At 38.8% G+C, this 16,191-nt stretch overlaps 1 protein-coding gene across 1 annotated transcript in view; it reads right to left on the bottom strand.

Annotated features, from left to right (window-relative positions):
* The window catches only part of LOC126187466 (cytochrome P450 4C1-like), a 105,208-nt gene that overhangs the window by 18,347 nt on the left and 70,670 nt on the right, over positions 1-16,191 (bottom strand). Inside the window, exon 7 of the mRNA XM_049928563.1 lies at positions 12,103-12,229. Within this exon, the coding sequence (XP_049784520.1) occupies positions 12,103-12,229 (127 nt within the window). The remainder of the gene's footprint in view (positions 1-12,102; positions 12,230-16,191) is intronic.

A 16,191-nucleotide genomic window follows, 5' to 3' on the forward strand; every position in this document is an offset into this window, starting at 1 on the left:
AGTTGATGGGCCAACTGGATTAACTAGACACCTCTAGCTCTATACATCACTTTTACACCTTCTTAGATATCTGCAGAGTTAGTAATTTTGTTTTTGAGAACATTTCTTGTGGAGAAACAGTGGTCTGGCTAAAACTACTTTCAAAATGGATTAAAAACAGTGTCAATTGCAAAAACATTTATTTTGCTGGTAACCAGTTTCAGTTAGTGTTTGACCATCCTCAGACCCTGATAATGAAATACAAACATAAGAGTGGATTTAGAAGGATGTCTGATAATAGTAGTAACATGTAAAATACAACATATATAACAAATATTAAAAGAAGAAATTATACCCATGATGGTAAGTGTTGGTGGTGAATGGAGTGGGTCTTGTAACTCCATGAACATATCTGCTAAGGAGAGCAACAAAGTTGTTTAAATACACAATGCTCCTCCCACAGCACACTAAATTACATCAGCGATACCCAGTCAGGCATACAGGATGTAAAACAGCCATCACAGTAAGGGATAGACAAAATAGTTACATAAAAGCTAATAAAAAATGAAGAAGTGGACACATTACGTTGCATAAAATAACTGCTACAAACAGAATGTAAAGGAGAGAATCAATCATAATTGCTTGTGAAAACACCGATAGCCATCTTTGGGGATTTATCATAAACTCATAGAGTTATCCCAGCAAAGACAGTGGTTAAGCAATGCCAATGGTTCCCATGGAGACAGCCTTGTCGTATCAATATGTGCCATCCAGCAGAAGGTGATTTCAGAGCCGCAAATCTGACTGGATGTTAAATATGCACCGACATGCAGGCTAGCAGTAGAAATTCATGCCAAGTATTGAAAATTGCTCCTAGATCATGAAAATACTGTTTGAGAAACATCATTGTTTACCATAGAAACAGTGTAGAGGAATTGATCTTCACATTTCAGCAGAAGTCTTATGGACATTTTGTGACTGTAAACAACTATATTCACAGTATCTTTTAACTTCTGACTGCTTATGCGTTTGTTTTACATTTATGACCCCTTATATGGGTCCTTGATGTATTATATCATAGTGATGTAGTCTATATATCCGTACATCTGACATTATATACACTATGTTAAGGAATTTTGTGGAATACTTATAAATGTAAACAACTATATTCACAGTTCTTTTAAACTTCAGTTTCTCATACTTATTGTTTTTTGCTTTTGACTATCTCCTGGGTCAATGAGATTTTGTGCCATAATTCTTTTGATGTAACTTATTTTTCATGCTTTGGGTATTATGTACCTACTTTGCTTGTTATCATGTTGGGTACTTGGGCAATGTCATACGGAGGACCTGACACATATTATGCCAGTTGTCTTTCTTGCATGCCAGTATTTTGTAACACTTAGCTGTTATTGCAACTGTTGAATCTTGCATATCAACACAACCACACAGTTTATGTAGTAAATAACGACATCACTCAAGCTGTATTTTCACTGGCACTATGATCTAGGAGCAATTTGCAATACCTGGCATGCATTTCTACATGTCAGCTTGCATGGCAGCATGGATTTAACATCCAGTCACTGTCACAGCTCTGAAATCATCTTCTGCTGGATGGTACATGTCGATACGGCAAGGCCATCTCCATGGGAACCATTGGCATCACATAGCCAATATTTTTTGTGGCGTAAAATCTATGAGTTTGTGATAAACCCCCACAGATCACTATCAGTGTTCTCACAACTGATTTTGATTAGTTATATCTTTTATAAAATGGATGTTTCAGAAATGATGGTCAGTAATTCATTCATGGAAAGTACAGACCAAAAGTAGCAAAAAAGCTTGAATGAACATGGGTCCACAAATCAATTATTGTCAAAGTACAGCATATTTTCTGTTGCAGTTCATCAGTGTCTAGGAACACATGGCATCTCTAAACATTAAAGTAGGTGTTCAAAATGTTGTCCATGCATCTGAAAGCAACATTGAACTCATCTCTGAAATGAATTGTGAATCCTCTCAGACAGTACTGGGAAATTTCGTAAATCCTGGAAGGCTGCTTCAATCCACAAGCATAATTCCTCAAGAGCGTTGACGTCGGTAGCATAGACCAGGCTTCTGACATCACCCCACACACACAAATCCATGGATTTAAAACTTGGAGGACATGGCACCAGCCCTCCTCTACCTATCTAATGTTGACCATATGTCTGGGTTAGAATGTGGCGTACTTGTAAATGAAAATGTGCTGGAACATCATCGTACATGAGCCACATGTTTGGGCAGTGGGTCATCATCATGTACATCTGGAAGTACAGTCTGCAGAAAGCACATATCCTGCTGTCTGGTTAGTCTCTGTGGTAGGAAGTGTTTTCCAGTTATGCAGTCTCCGAGCAGTCCTGCCCAGACATTAAGGAAATAATGTTGATGATGTTGTGATACATGTGTTGCATTAGGATTGACATCAGCCTGAATGTGACAGTTGTGGTAGCTAACAATACCATCATGGGTAAATCCAGCCTCATCCATGAACAGAATACTGCTTACAAACAGGGGATTCAGAATACACTGTTGTTGCACCCATTGGTAGAAATTCTCTCTAGGAGGGCTTGTACTCACTGAAGATGATATGGATAGAGTATTTGCTGATGTAAAATCTACCACACACTGCTATGACTCAGGACAAGCTCTTAGGTTGTTGAGGACTTGCACTCACTGGAGATGATATGGATAGAGTATTTGCTGATGTAAAATGTACCACACACTGCTATGACTCAGGACAAGCTCTTGGGTAGCAATCCTCCTTGTTGAAGTATTCAGACATTTGTGTACAATGTGTAACACTCTTTCCTCAACATCAGGTGTTATGAATCTGGGTCAAACTTCTTGTACATGGTGTGTGAAACTCCTGGTTTCTCTAAGGCACTGAAGTAACCAGCTAAATGTACACCTGTCAGGCTGCCTGTGGAGAGGAAAAGCTTTTTCATACAATCGTGCAGCCTCAAGGGCACTGCCATTTGCTTTGCGATACAAGAAGTGCATATCAGTATACTCTTCATTGTTGTTACCTCTGTCCATGGTGCCTTCATGTTCATAACTGATTGTGAGCCCAGTGCAACACAGTGCACAGAGGGAGAAAGGGAAGTAGATGCGCATTTGTAAACTTTGAGATACGATCATAAATACCATGGTATCCAGGGGTGTTTACTGTTGGTTCCAAACTCAAATTAATGCGATACCTTGGCAATGGTTGATTTTCAGACCCATGTTTATTGGGGCTTTTAATCTACTTTTGGCTTGTACTTCCCATGTGTGAATTATTGACCATCAATTCTGAAACATCATGTATATTTTTATCACATACTGATAAAATTCTGTTAATATCAGGTACTTTATATGATGTAATATACTTATTTCTTCATTTGTTATCAGCTTCATGCAACTATTCTGTATTCACCTTATTGTAACAACTGTTTTACATCCTGTATACCTGACTGGCTATCACTCATGCAATTCGGTATGCAGTGGGTGGAGCATCACATATTTAAGCAACAGCTGTGTTGCTCAACTAATAGTTGATGTTTGTGGAGTTACAAGATCTCCTCCATTCACTGCCATTACCTACTACCGTGGGTATAATTTCTTCCTTTAATATTTGTTACATACAAAGTATTTTATGATGCCATTATTATCAGACATCCCTATAAATCCATTTTATGTTCATATTTCAGTATGAGGATCTGAGGATGGTCAAACAATGACCAAAACTGGGTACCACTGAAATAAATGTTATTGCAATCAAGACTGTTTTTAATCTTAAACTGTAGATTTGATATAATAAACCTTCACTTTTCTGATTGTCTTGCCAGACAATGGAAATACTGAACATGGTATGATTCACAAAGTACATATGAGATGAGGAAAATTAGATGTCTGAATGAAAAATCTTTAGAGTCTTTTGCAACTTGGGACGTGGAATGAATTATACTGTACAGAAAATGTTGCAGACAAATGGATGAACTTCTGTAATGTTTTGCTTACCAATTCAAATGTAACATGTGCAATTACTTTCAAAAAGAAACATGCTCAAAATTGTACAAGACTGCCTTCAGAAAAGAAACAACTGTAAGAGAAAATGTTTATTACTTGGAAAATACATCAGCTAGAGCTAACTACCAAACATGTTGAAAAGCCTACAAACAAGCACTGAATTTATTCACAAAGGAAATCTTACAACAAAAAATAGCAAACTCAAATAACATAAACAAATCAATATGGAACTGTGTAAATGGGAGACTCAGAAGATAACCTAAGCCTAGTGTCAACAACATTCCAACTGAAGAGTGATGGTGTGAATGCCTTAGACCCTTATGTAGTCAGCAACGCTTTTAATACCCACTTTATTAACTCAAATAGCATAGGTGTGAAGTCTGGTGCTGATGACTACAGAACTCCTTACCGGGTACAAAAACCAGTGTATGTGTATGAAACAGGTACAGAGAAAATTACATATAAAATGCCAATATATGTCTCTACTCCCCCTCCCCATGAACCATGCACCTTGCCATTGGAGGGGAGGCTTGCATGCCTCAGCGATACAGATAGCTGTACTGTAGGTGCAACCACAACAGAGTGGTATCTGTTGAGGAGCCAGACAAATGTGTGATTCCTGAAGAGGAGCAGCAGCTTTTTCAGTAGTTGCAGAGGCAATAGTATGGATGATCAACTGATCTGGCTTTTTAACATCAATAGAAATGGCCTTGCTGTGCTGGTACTGCAAACGGCTGAAAGCAAGGGGAAACTACACCCACAATTTTTCCTGAGGGCATGCAGCTTTACTGTATGGTTAAATGATGATCGCATCCTCTCGGGTAAAATATTCTGGAGGTAAAATAGTCCCCCATTCGGATCTCCGGGCAGGGACTGCTCAGGAGGATGTCATCATCAGCAGAAATAAAACTGGCATTCTACGGATTGGAGCACGGAATGTCAGATCCCTTAATCGGGCAGGTAGGTTAGAAAATTTAAAAAGGTAAATGGATAGGTTGAAGTTAGATATAGTGGGAATTGGTGAAGTTCAGTGGCATGAGGAACAAGACTTCTGGTCAGTGAATACAGGGTTGTAAATACAAAATCAAATAACACTAATGCGTGGGTCTAGTAATGATTAAAGAAATAGGTACACGGATAAGCTACTATGAACAGCATACTGAATTATTATTGTAGCAAAGATAGACATGAAGCCCATGCCTCGCACAAGTTTATATGCCAACTAGCTCCACAGTTAATGAAGAGATTGGAGAAATGTATGATGCAATAGTAAGTAAAGGAAGAGAAGGAAAAGCAGTAGGTGAATATGGACTGGCAGTAAGGAATGAAAGGGGAAGCCACCTGGTAGAATTCTGCGCAGACCATAACTTAATCATAGCTAACACTTGGTTTAAGAATCATGAAAGAAGGTTGTTTACATGGAAGAGGCATGGAGACACTGGAAGGTTTCAGATAGATTATGTAATAGTAAGACAGAGATTTAGGAACCAGGTTTTAAATTGTAAGACATTTCCAGGGGCAGATGTGGACTCTGACCACAATTTATTGGTTATGAAGTGTAGATTGAAACTGAAGAAACTGCAAAAAGATAGGAATTTAAGGAAATGGGATCTGGATAAACCGAAAGAATCAGAGGTTATAGAGAGTTTCAGAGAGAGTATTAGGGAACAACTGACAAGAAGAGGGGAAAGAAATACAGTAGAAGAAGAGTGGGTAGCTTCGAGAGCTGAAATAGTGTAGGCAGCAGAGAATCAAGCAGTTAAAAAGAAGAGGGATTGTAGAAATCCTTGGGTAACAGAAGATATATAGAATTTAATTGATGAAAGGAGAAAATATAACAATGCAGTAAATGAAGCAGGTGAAAAGGAATACAAATGCCTCAAAACTGAGATCAACAGCAAGTGCAAAGTGACTAAGCAGGGATGGCTAGAGGACAAATGTAAATATTTAGAAGCACGTAAGGCAGATATTGTCTACAGGAAAACTAAAGAGACCTTTGGAGGAAAGAGGAACACCTGTATAAATATCAAGAACTCAGATGGAAAACCAGTCCTAAGCGAAGAAGGGAAAACAGAAAGGTGGAAGGAGTATATAGAGGGTCTACACAAGGGCAATGTACTTGAGGGCAATATTATGGAAATGCAAGAGGGCGTACATGAAGATGAAGTGGGAGATATGATACTGCTTGAAGAATTTTTATAATAATTACAATATCAAAGAAAGCAGGTGTTGACAGGTGTGAAAACTACCAAATTATCAGTTCAATAAGTCACAGTTGCAAAATTTTAATACGAATTCTTTACAGACAAATAGAAAAACTAGTAAAAGCTGACCTTGTGGAAGATCAGTTTGGATTCCGTAGAAATGTAGGAACACATGAGGCAATACTGACTCTACAACTGATCTTAGAAGGTAGGTTAAGGAAAGGCAAACCTATGTTTCTAGCATTTGTAGACTCAGAAAAAGCTTTTGACAATGTTGACTAGAATACTCTCTTTCAGATTCTGAATATGCAGGATAAAATACAGGGGGCGATAAGCTATTTACAATTTGTACAGAAACCAGATGACAATCATAAGAGTCGAGGGGCATGAAAGGGAAGAAGCAGTGGTATAGAAGGGAGTGAGACAGGGTTGTAGCCTGTCCCCTATGTTATTGAGCACGCAATAATGGAAACAAAAGAAAAATTTGTAGTAGGAATTAAAATTCATGGATAAGAAATAAAATCTTTGACGTTTGCCGACAGCATTGTAATTCTGTCAGAGACAGCAAAGGACCAACAAAAGCAAAATGAGGATAATGGACTATAGTTGATGATTTTTGCTATTTGGGGAGCAAAATAATTGATGATGGTCGGTGGACGATAAATAGTTTAGACAAGAAGAGAACGCAAGCTTTTGAAATGTGCTACAGAAGAATGTTGAAGATTAGATGGATAGATCATGCAACTAATGAGAAGGTACTGAATTGAATTGGGAAGAAGAAGAATTTGTGGCACAACTTGACAAGAAGAAGAGATTGATTGGCAGGACATGTTCTGAGGCATCAAGGGATCACCAATTTAGTACTGGAGGGCAGTGTGGAGGGTAAAAATTGTAGAGGGAGACCAAGAGATGAATAAGCTAAACAGATTCAGGAGCTTGTAGGCTGCAGTAGTTACCTGGAAATGCAGAAGCTTGCAAAGGATAGAGTACCATGGAGAGCTGCATCAAACAAGTCTCTGGACTGAATACCACAACAACAACATGTCTCTATTGGGTGGGATGAAATTTCCTCCATTATCTTAGAAAATGTGAACATTCACTCATTCTTGTTCTGCTCCACCTCTTCAGTGAAAGTTTAAATAAAGTTGTACTCCCATCTGAATTAACATGTGCAATAGTCCAGCCATTACACAAAAAACTGCTGAGCCATCAGCTTAATTCTGGTCCTAACCAAAGTATCAGAAATGATTATTGCACTAAGATTTGAAAACTTTCTTGTGAAAGAAAAAGTGTTATGAGAAACCCAACATGGTTTTAGAAAAGGCTACTCAACATCATCTGGCATATGTGACCTATACATAATTTATGAAATTAGATCAGAAAGAATGGGTGGCATGTTTGTTCCTAGATCTGTCACATGTGTTTGACACAGTATCTCATGAGCTGCTACTTGATAAACTGGAAACTTATGGTCTCAAAGGAATAACTGAAAATCTCTTACTGTCATACCTAAAGTACAGATATCAGGTCACATAAGTCACTGAGACATTGAGTAACATTACTGAGAAGTACAAGTATGTGTGTGTGTGTGTGTGTGTGTGTGTGTGTGTGTGTGTGTATGTGTGTGTGTGTGTGTGTGTGTGAGGAGAAAAAACTATTCTGAAAAGACCCACTGGTCCTCCTCCTATACTAATCAGGAGCTGTTCCTATCCAATACTTCACGCAAAATATTTTAACTTTGTACAGACCACTATTAGCTGTTTATATACTGGAAAAATCAAGATCTATCTGATCCAGAGATTTAGGTAGAACTGGGTAGAATTCATATTTTTGAGTCCAAGTATTCAGCTATATTGTAGGAGTGGCTTATGAGGTATTCTTTTACTTTGCATTTAAATATTTGGCGATTTTTGAGTTCCTGCTTAATGTCCACTGCCAGTCTGTTATAGACTTTTACATCAGATTATAAAACTAGAGAGAGATAAATAGCGTACATGGAAATTATTTCTATGCATAGTATTGTGGTTGTGAATTGCAGAGTTTATCGTAAATATACTCTTTTTATTAACCACAAGTGCTATTACAAAGGAAGTATATTGATATGTAAGTGTAATATTATCTAGATCACTGAAGAGGCTCCTGCAAGATGACAGTTATTAACTTAACACAGTATTCTTATTGCATATTTCCGCACAATATTTTTCACTTTAACTCCAGTGTCACAGAAGATTATGCCATAGTATGGAATTGAGTGAACACATGAAAAGCAACCTGCCTGCAGTTCAACACAGTGAGAGAGATTTCTAAGTACAAAGTAGCCAGAACTGAGCTTTTTGGTTAGCTTATCCACAGAGTGGTGTCACCTCAGTTTATTTATCCATCTGGTTACCCAGGAACTTCACACATGGTGCCTCATACAGAATATGCCCATTGATCTCCACTTCCAGTACACCAGTCATTTTTATTTGTATGGAATTACATAATATGAATTTTTGTAAGATTAAGTGTTAAATTGTTGGCTATCAACCAGTCGTGTGCCTCCTAGCTGTGTTCTCCTAGCTGTGTCTGGCAATGATGTGTTTGGACCATTTATTAATACACTTGTGTCATCAGCAAATACAAAAGTTTTGGAAATGATCTCCAATGCCCTGCTTAAATTGCTTATGTAAGAACAGGAGAGGACGAAGCACTGAACCTTGCAGCACACCATATTTAATATTCTCTAATTCTGAATTGTATAATTTTTTCTTATTCCTGGCACATCATTTGCTAATGTCACTGTCCATTTTCTGTTGCTAAGATATGATTTTAGCCCTGTGAAGGGAAGACATTTAATGCCATTCTGTTTTATTTTCCCTTATAGAATTTTATGATCTACACAGTCAATGAACATCATGGTAATAGATAAGTTCATGACCATGGAAATATTCAGTTCTTCTAATGAACAGCAAGTGGGATTGTCAGATTAATAATAGAAAATGTGGTGACTAAATTAAAACAGTATGCATTCCACTGACTTAAAATATAATAATCAAACAATGGAAAATCCAGGATGGAATGTAACAATATTATGAAAAGGAAAGTTGCTACTCATCGTAAAGTGGAGATGCTGAGTTACAGATAGGCACAACAAAAAGACTATCACAAATAAAATTTTTGGCCATTAATGCCTTTGTCAACAATAGGAGACACACACACACACACACACACACACACACACACACAGATGCAAACGCAACTCACACACATGACTGCTGTCTCAGGCAACTGAAACCACACTGTGAGCAGCAGCACCAGTGCATGATGGGAGTGGCAACTAGGTGGGGGTAAGAAGGAGGCTGGGGGGGGAGGAAGTGGGGAGGGGGAGGGATAGTATGGTGGGGGTGGTGGACAGTGAAGTGCTGCAGATTAGACAGAGAGCAGGGGAGAGGGGGGAAGGGAGTAGTGGAAAAGGAGAGAAATAAAAAGACTAGGTGTGATGGTGGAATGACAGCTGTGTAGTGCTGGAATGGGAACAGGGATGGGTGAGGACAGCGACTATTGAAGGTTGAGGCCAGGAGGGTTACGGGAAAATAGGATGTATTGCAGGGGAAGTTCCCATCTGCACAATTCAGAAAAGCTGCTGTTGGTGGGAAGAATCCAGATGGCACAGGCTGTGAAGCAGTCATTGAAATGAAGGAGGTTATTTTGGCAGCATGTACAGCAACAAGGTGGTGCACTTGTTTCTTGGCCACAGTTTGTTAGTGGACATTCATGCGGACAGACAGCTTGTTGGTTGTCATGCCCACATAGAATGCAGCAAAGTGGTTGCAGCTTAGTTTGTAGATCACATGACTGGTTTCACACGTAGCCCTGCCTTTGCTGAGATAGGTGATGTTTGTGACTAGGTGGTGTTGGGAGGATGTATGGGACAGGTCTTGTATCTAGGTCTATTGCAGGGGTATGAGCCGTGAGGTAAGGGGTTGGGAGCCCTCCTGCAGCACTTCACTGTTCACCCCCCCCCCCCCCCCCATACCATCCCTCCCCCTCCCTGCCCCAGCCTTCTCCTTACCCCCACCCTAGATCACGTAAGAAACAGATTGCCCGATCGCTTGGTCTAGCAGGCAACCCTTGTCAAGGAACGGCCACCAGGCGGCAACAGCGTTACACCCTTACTTGTGGCACCAACCACTAGATGGCACTCCGTTCTGTGAAATATGTGGCAACATTGTCCGAATGCGTGGAGCTTTCCACCATTTGGCGTCTGTAAAGTACAGCTGTTTCTGACATACCGATGGTTGTGGATCGAGTCATCATGCCAAGGGTCTGCGAGTATATCAACTGTGGAAGGAGTAGACAGACAAATTCTGAACTAAAAATGTAGTAGAACTGTCTCAGAACAGAAAATTATAAAAAATACGTAGTTTATTCATATTGTATTTAAGTACCAAATAAAGATTCTATGTTAGGCTGCACAAATAAGTTTCATTGCCTTTCCTTGATCACTCTACCATGTTTAACTAGAAAGAAGTAATGTGTTAAATCTGAGCAAAACAGTACTGCTTGTGACAATAGTAGATGTGCTGACCACAAAGTTAATATGTTTACCATCACAGAATTTCTTTTAGTCACAATATTTAAAGTTTCAGAATATTTGTCGAAGATATCGTTGTTAAGTGCGTACATGAAATTATATTTGTTTACAACTAACAGTAATCATATGCAAAATGTGATTATACTTAAAAACGCTTACAGAAATACTTAGAAAGGATGCAAAATCTGTTTCTTAAACTTATTTACAGTCTCAAAGTGAAAAATATATTGTCGTTATAACTCACCTAATCCCTACAGATACTCTACGCAAAACAAATAATTATGTCGGTAATGTCAGGATGCGAAACCCACTGCTCAGTGCAATATTTGTCAGTAAATTAACTCATTATATTTCAAAGATGTTGAGAAGATTCTGAAAACTTTCTAGTCTTAATCTGCACATGGAGATCTTTTTTACCACCATAATCTGTATCAGAAGAGCTGTATAACAAAAAGGAAATAGACGGCATGGAAGGCGAGTGTAAAACCTATGCGACTGCAATCCAGTCTGCATTTAAACAGTAACTCATGAGAAATGTTTGTGTGTTACTTTTCATTTCGCATATGATTGTGAGAAATATCCCTACAGTAGAAATAAACTTGGTTTGTAGTATTACAGGAGATAATCTACATTCTTTGATTGAAAACTCGGGAGAAACCACAGCCGATCATGAGCTACAGTCAGCTGTGTGACGAATGCATTTCGTGCGCAGCTCTCTAGCCGAACACAAATCAGCGTCATTCACATCACCGAAGATACAGCGTTACCAATTGTGCGACATGGACAGGTCAGTTAGCATTTTAGCGTCACCTGCGACATCTGTTGATCGATGGGAAAACTATTTTTACGGTTGCCTGTTTCGCCGTAAGGACGGTCAATCTGTTTCTTACTGATCTGGGCCCCCACCCAGTCGCCAATTCCATCATGCACTGGTGCTGTTGCTCGCAGTGTTGCCTGAGACTGCAATTGTGTGTGTGTGTGTGTGTGTGTGTGTTTTGTGTTTACGTGTGTGTGTGTGTGTGTGTGTGTGTGTGTGTGTGTGTGTGTGTTGTTTATTGTTGACAAAGGCCTTTATTTGTGACAGTCTTTTTGTAGTGCCTATCTGCAACTCAGCATCACCACTATATGGGGAGTAGCAACTCTTTTCATAATATTGTTAAAATATGATAAAATGCATAGATCAGAAGCATTCCTAAGAATATCAAATTTTACAGTGTCACTTTAAATGCTGCATCCCATTCCCTTTTTCAGCATGCAATATAGAAATAACACTTTGTAATACAATATACTGATTACCTTTTCTGTAAAGCCATGGAGAACATTAAGGCTTTCATAATAAATCTTCCCATATTTTGTTCTCTTGTATATAAAATCAGGATGTAGCCATGGACGAACAATTCGCTGAAGTGTAATTTCACTCATGCTGCAAATGGTTTAGTGTAATATTAGATGATCACAAAATGAATAACACAAGATGATTGTAGTAACAATGCTGCTACACAGACTGACTATTTTACTTGAGTAACACACAACAGATGCAAGCAGTTTTTAGAAATTCATCTCTACTGACAGAAACACATGCACACTGCACTTACGCTTAAAAAATTTAAATTTGCCAAAACAAAAATTTGTTTACCACTCCTAGATGGTAATGATCATTATTACATATCTCTGTCCTTCCCTTTGTCATTTTCCTATTTATTTGTCAATGAAAAACCCTTTTATTCTGCTTTTGATGAAATACTCTTGTATTCTTGAAACTACAGACTGCATTTAATCCTCCCATCTTGTCACTAACCCATCCGAACTATTTCCAGTAGGAGATGTTCAACTTTTGTGGCAGAAAGGATGCTGGTGTGGGATGTAAAGCTTTCGCAAGCAACAGAGGACACACAGCAGCTCCCCATGTTGTGCATCAGGCTGTCCAGCATGACTTGTATTAATGCCTATTATTTACAAAATATTTCTCTCAGGAGGTAAACGGTGGTCTGTGGTGGCTGTGTCATGGCTGTAATGGTTTGGCCCATAGTACTCCATGCACACTGAAGTAAATTTAGGCCATAAAGGTCTGACTTCTTTCTAGCTATCTCTGCAGTGAGCTAGCCATCCTAGGCTTGTGGCATTATCATGTCTCAGATTTGAATGCACCATGCAGGTCTTGTGTGGACAAGTGTTACCCTCCATGGGTCCAAAGTCCTTATATGCTATGGGGAAAGATGCACACACCGATGTAGGATGTCGTCTCTACTGACTGCAGCTGTCACAGCACCCAATGAAACACACATTTCTAACACTGTGCACTGAGATGAGAACAGTAGCATCAACAGATTTATGATTTTTGACAATACTGGCATGTCAGATGAATGGATGTTGAGTACAACTCTGTTGGATAAACAGCAACTTATTTGTGAACAACACTTTACTCCTTAATCCACTTAGAGGATGCAAGACACTGCATTGCCAAGCCACATTGTGCCTTTATGCAAGGCAAATGTATCCAGCAGGTTGCCAAAATATTTGTTGAAACCAACAACGCACGGTCTGATGGGAGATCTGTAACCCCTAGACTTGCCAGGTATCTCCGCACAGGACACCAGCTATGGTGGTTGGGCATCTTCAGCCACTTAAGGCAAGGTAATGATCCCCATGATAAGACTAGATCATAGTCAAGCAGTAAACAAAACACACACACACAAGTCACACTGACACACACGTGACCACAGTCGCTGGCAGCTGAAGCCAAACTGCTACTAGAGACTATGGTCATGTGTGTGTCAGAAGCATTTGCATGTGTGCTTGTATGTGTGTGTCTGTGTCTGTTCCCTAGTTTTGATAAAGGCCTTGTTGGCCGAAAGCTTATTTTATGACAGTCTTTTTGTTGTGCCTATCTGTGACTCAGCATCTCTGCTATTTGACTGAGTAGCAACTATCCTTTTAATAATATTGTTACACTGATTGTAGCTCGTCCAATGATCTAGCTGGGTATAACCTCACCTGACTGCATTCACTGAACCATCCTGCTGTCATACAACTTCAACATAGTGTAGAAAGTCACTTAACATAGAAAAGAAACCACTATAAATAGACCATTGTAGACACTTGAAGTAGCTTCATACAAATATAACATATGTGTCACTTGTTTCCATGTCATCTTACCAGAGTTTAGTCTGCAGAGTGTCACAATGACACAATGTTTTTTTCATAAACCTCGAAGATCTCTTAGGTTATAAACAAGAAGTAGATGAAAAATATATCTTAATCGCCTCTCCATCTCCAACTGTAATTATTATCTAGATTCAAGGAGTAAAAACTCTTATGAGCAGTGTGATAAATAACAATGCTCAGTGTAAAAAAAGACCTCTCTTCTTCCAGCCCCTAGACAGCTGTTATTCTTTATTAATATCAAGTATGAAAGCAAGCAGAAGTATATAAACAACAGGTATTTAGTAGTTATGGAAAAGTAGCAATGTTGTAGAAAGTAGCAGCTTTTCTGCTAGTTGTATTATATTAATTTATACTCTTCCTGACTGTTTATAATAATTGTTACATCAGCATACTGCTGACTAAATTAAATTAGCTGATTTATGATTAGAAGTGTACATGGACTATATCTCACTTTTGTTCATCAGCAAACTTTAACAGGAAATTATTGAATCTAGAAATAAAATTGATAATCTATCCTCCACCTTGTGAGTACTTATTGCAGGATATTTTAACTGTACATAGTGGTCCCTCATTTGAATATATAGTAATCAGGTGCTAGCAGACAGACTTACAAAAAAAAAGTTACACAAATTGTAACATTTAGATAGATAGGTTTTTTTATCTGTAGCTCATGTAGAAGGAGAGGCAGCAGGTCAGAATGAAATGCATATCAACACTTTTTCTTTTGTGCTATTTGTTGTATCTTTGTAGGCCAGAGCTCTTGAGGACTTCTGTACTTAATGCTTGAGTATTTATGTTTTCTATTATTCTTTCCTCTGTTTTGTCAGATCAAATGACATCAAGTTTCAGGAGCTGATCTTTGTTATGCATTATTTTTAATGTCTATATCTACTGACACCAGATAAGCAGAAATTTGTAGTTTTTTTATTTGCCTTTAGTTTAATTTTTAGGACCCTACCCTATTCACACAGGAAAAAAGACAAAAATTGTATCAGGTTGAGATAGGGGTAATTGAATCAAGAACAATTTGCCATAGATTGTAACAAATGCACCACTGTGGAGTCACAGTCATAAAATGGCACCCAGTTGGTGATGAGCATGGAAGCATGTCCAGTAATTGAACAGGGCTGGGCATATCCAGCTGTACTGTTAAATCTCTCTGAGCTACTGCTGTGTAATCCTGTGGTTGTTGTGCTGCAGTACACTCATTGTTTATTATGCCAAAGTCACTATAAATAGGTACACAAACAATGAGCTAGCCAACTGCTGCCTTATGAAGCAGCAGGCAACTATGCATTGTGTGGTATTCATATCCATGGACAGTAAGGAAGACATGAGGCTGATAACTACCACCACCTCTCAAGCATAATACTCACAGCTGTACCATGCCCAGCAACCATGGCTAATGGTGGCCATGCCAAATGAGGACTGGAACTCATTTTAAGGGGATAGGCCCAGCTACGGAGCTCAGCTCACTGCTCCAGGCTTAATATTGTCTTCTAACATCACTGCACCAATGATTTATTGATCTGTGGCTATAAATTTGAGTTACAGTTCATGACTGTCTACTTGGACTTAGTGAGTGCTTTTCTGATGAAAACTTGAACTTCAGACTTGACAACTCTTGAAACAATCACTGGACTCTGCACTTCTGACACTCACACCAAACTTTGGTTGTGTTTTGTTTAACAGTAAGTTTGTCTCAATAAATAGCTGAAGAATTGCCCCTAACTGAGAATATGAGAAGTTTCAATTTACATGTTCCAAAATGGAACACATGCAGCAGCAACCACCTGCCATGTAACAGCATAATTAACTGCTGGAGCACTGTCATTAACAGCAACTAGTTTTATTCTAGCCACAACTGCAGCAAACACTATTGCAAGTAACTATACAACTTTTGCTCCATTCAAGGAAGTACAGAAGAATGGAGCATCTAGTTACAGAGTGGTATATTTTGAGAACTGCAATGTAAATTTCTCACCCAGCTACATGCATTTTTCTTGTCATGGTACCCTTCAACAATTTTGTGTCTTTTGCATAAACAGTTTTTAGAAGCCACTCCTATGATGTTGTCTTTTTTAGAAATTTGTTGAAGATTGCTTGCTCACTACATCACATAGACAAATGTAGCAGCCACTATATTAGAACTAAACCACTGACAGAAATTGCACAGAAGGCTTGGGTAGCCAATTTACTTGTTTTATGTGCCTGTCTGCC

The sequence above is a fragment of the Schistocerca cancellata genome, chromosome 5, assembly GCF_023864275.1.
Source record: "Schistocerca cancellata isolate TAMUIC-IGC-003103 chromosome 5, iqSchCanc2.1, whole genome shotgun sequence".
In the NCBI taxonomy this organism is placed as follows: Eukaryota; Metazoa; Arthropoda; class Insecta; order Orthoptera; family Acrididae; genus Schistocerca; species Schistocerca cancellata.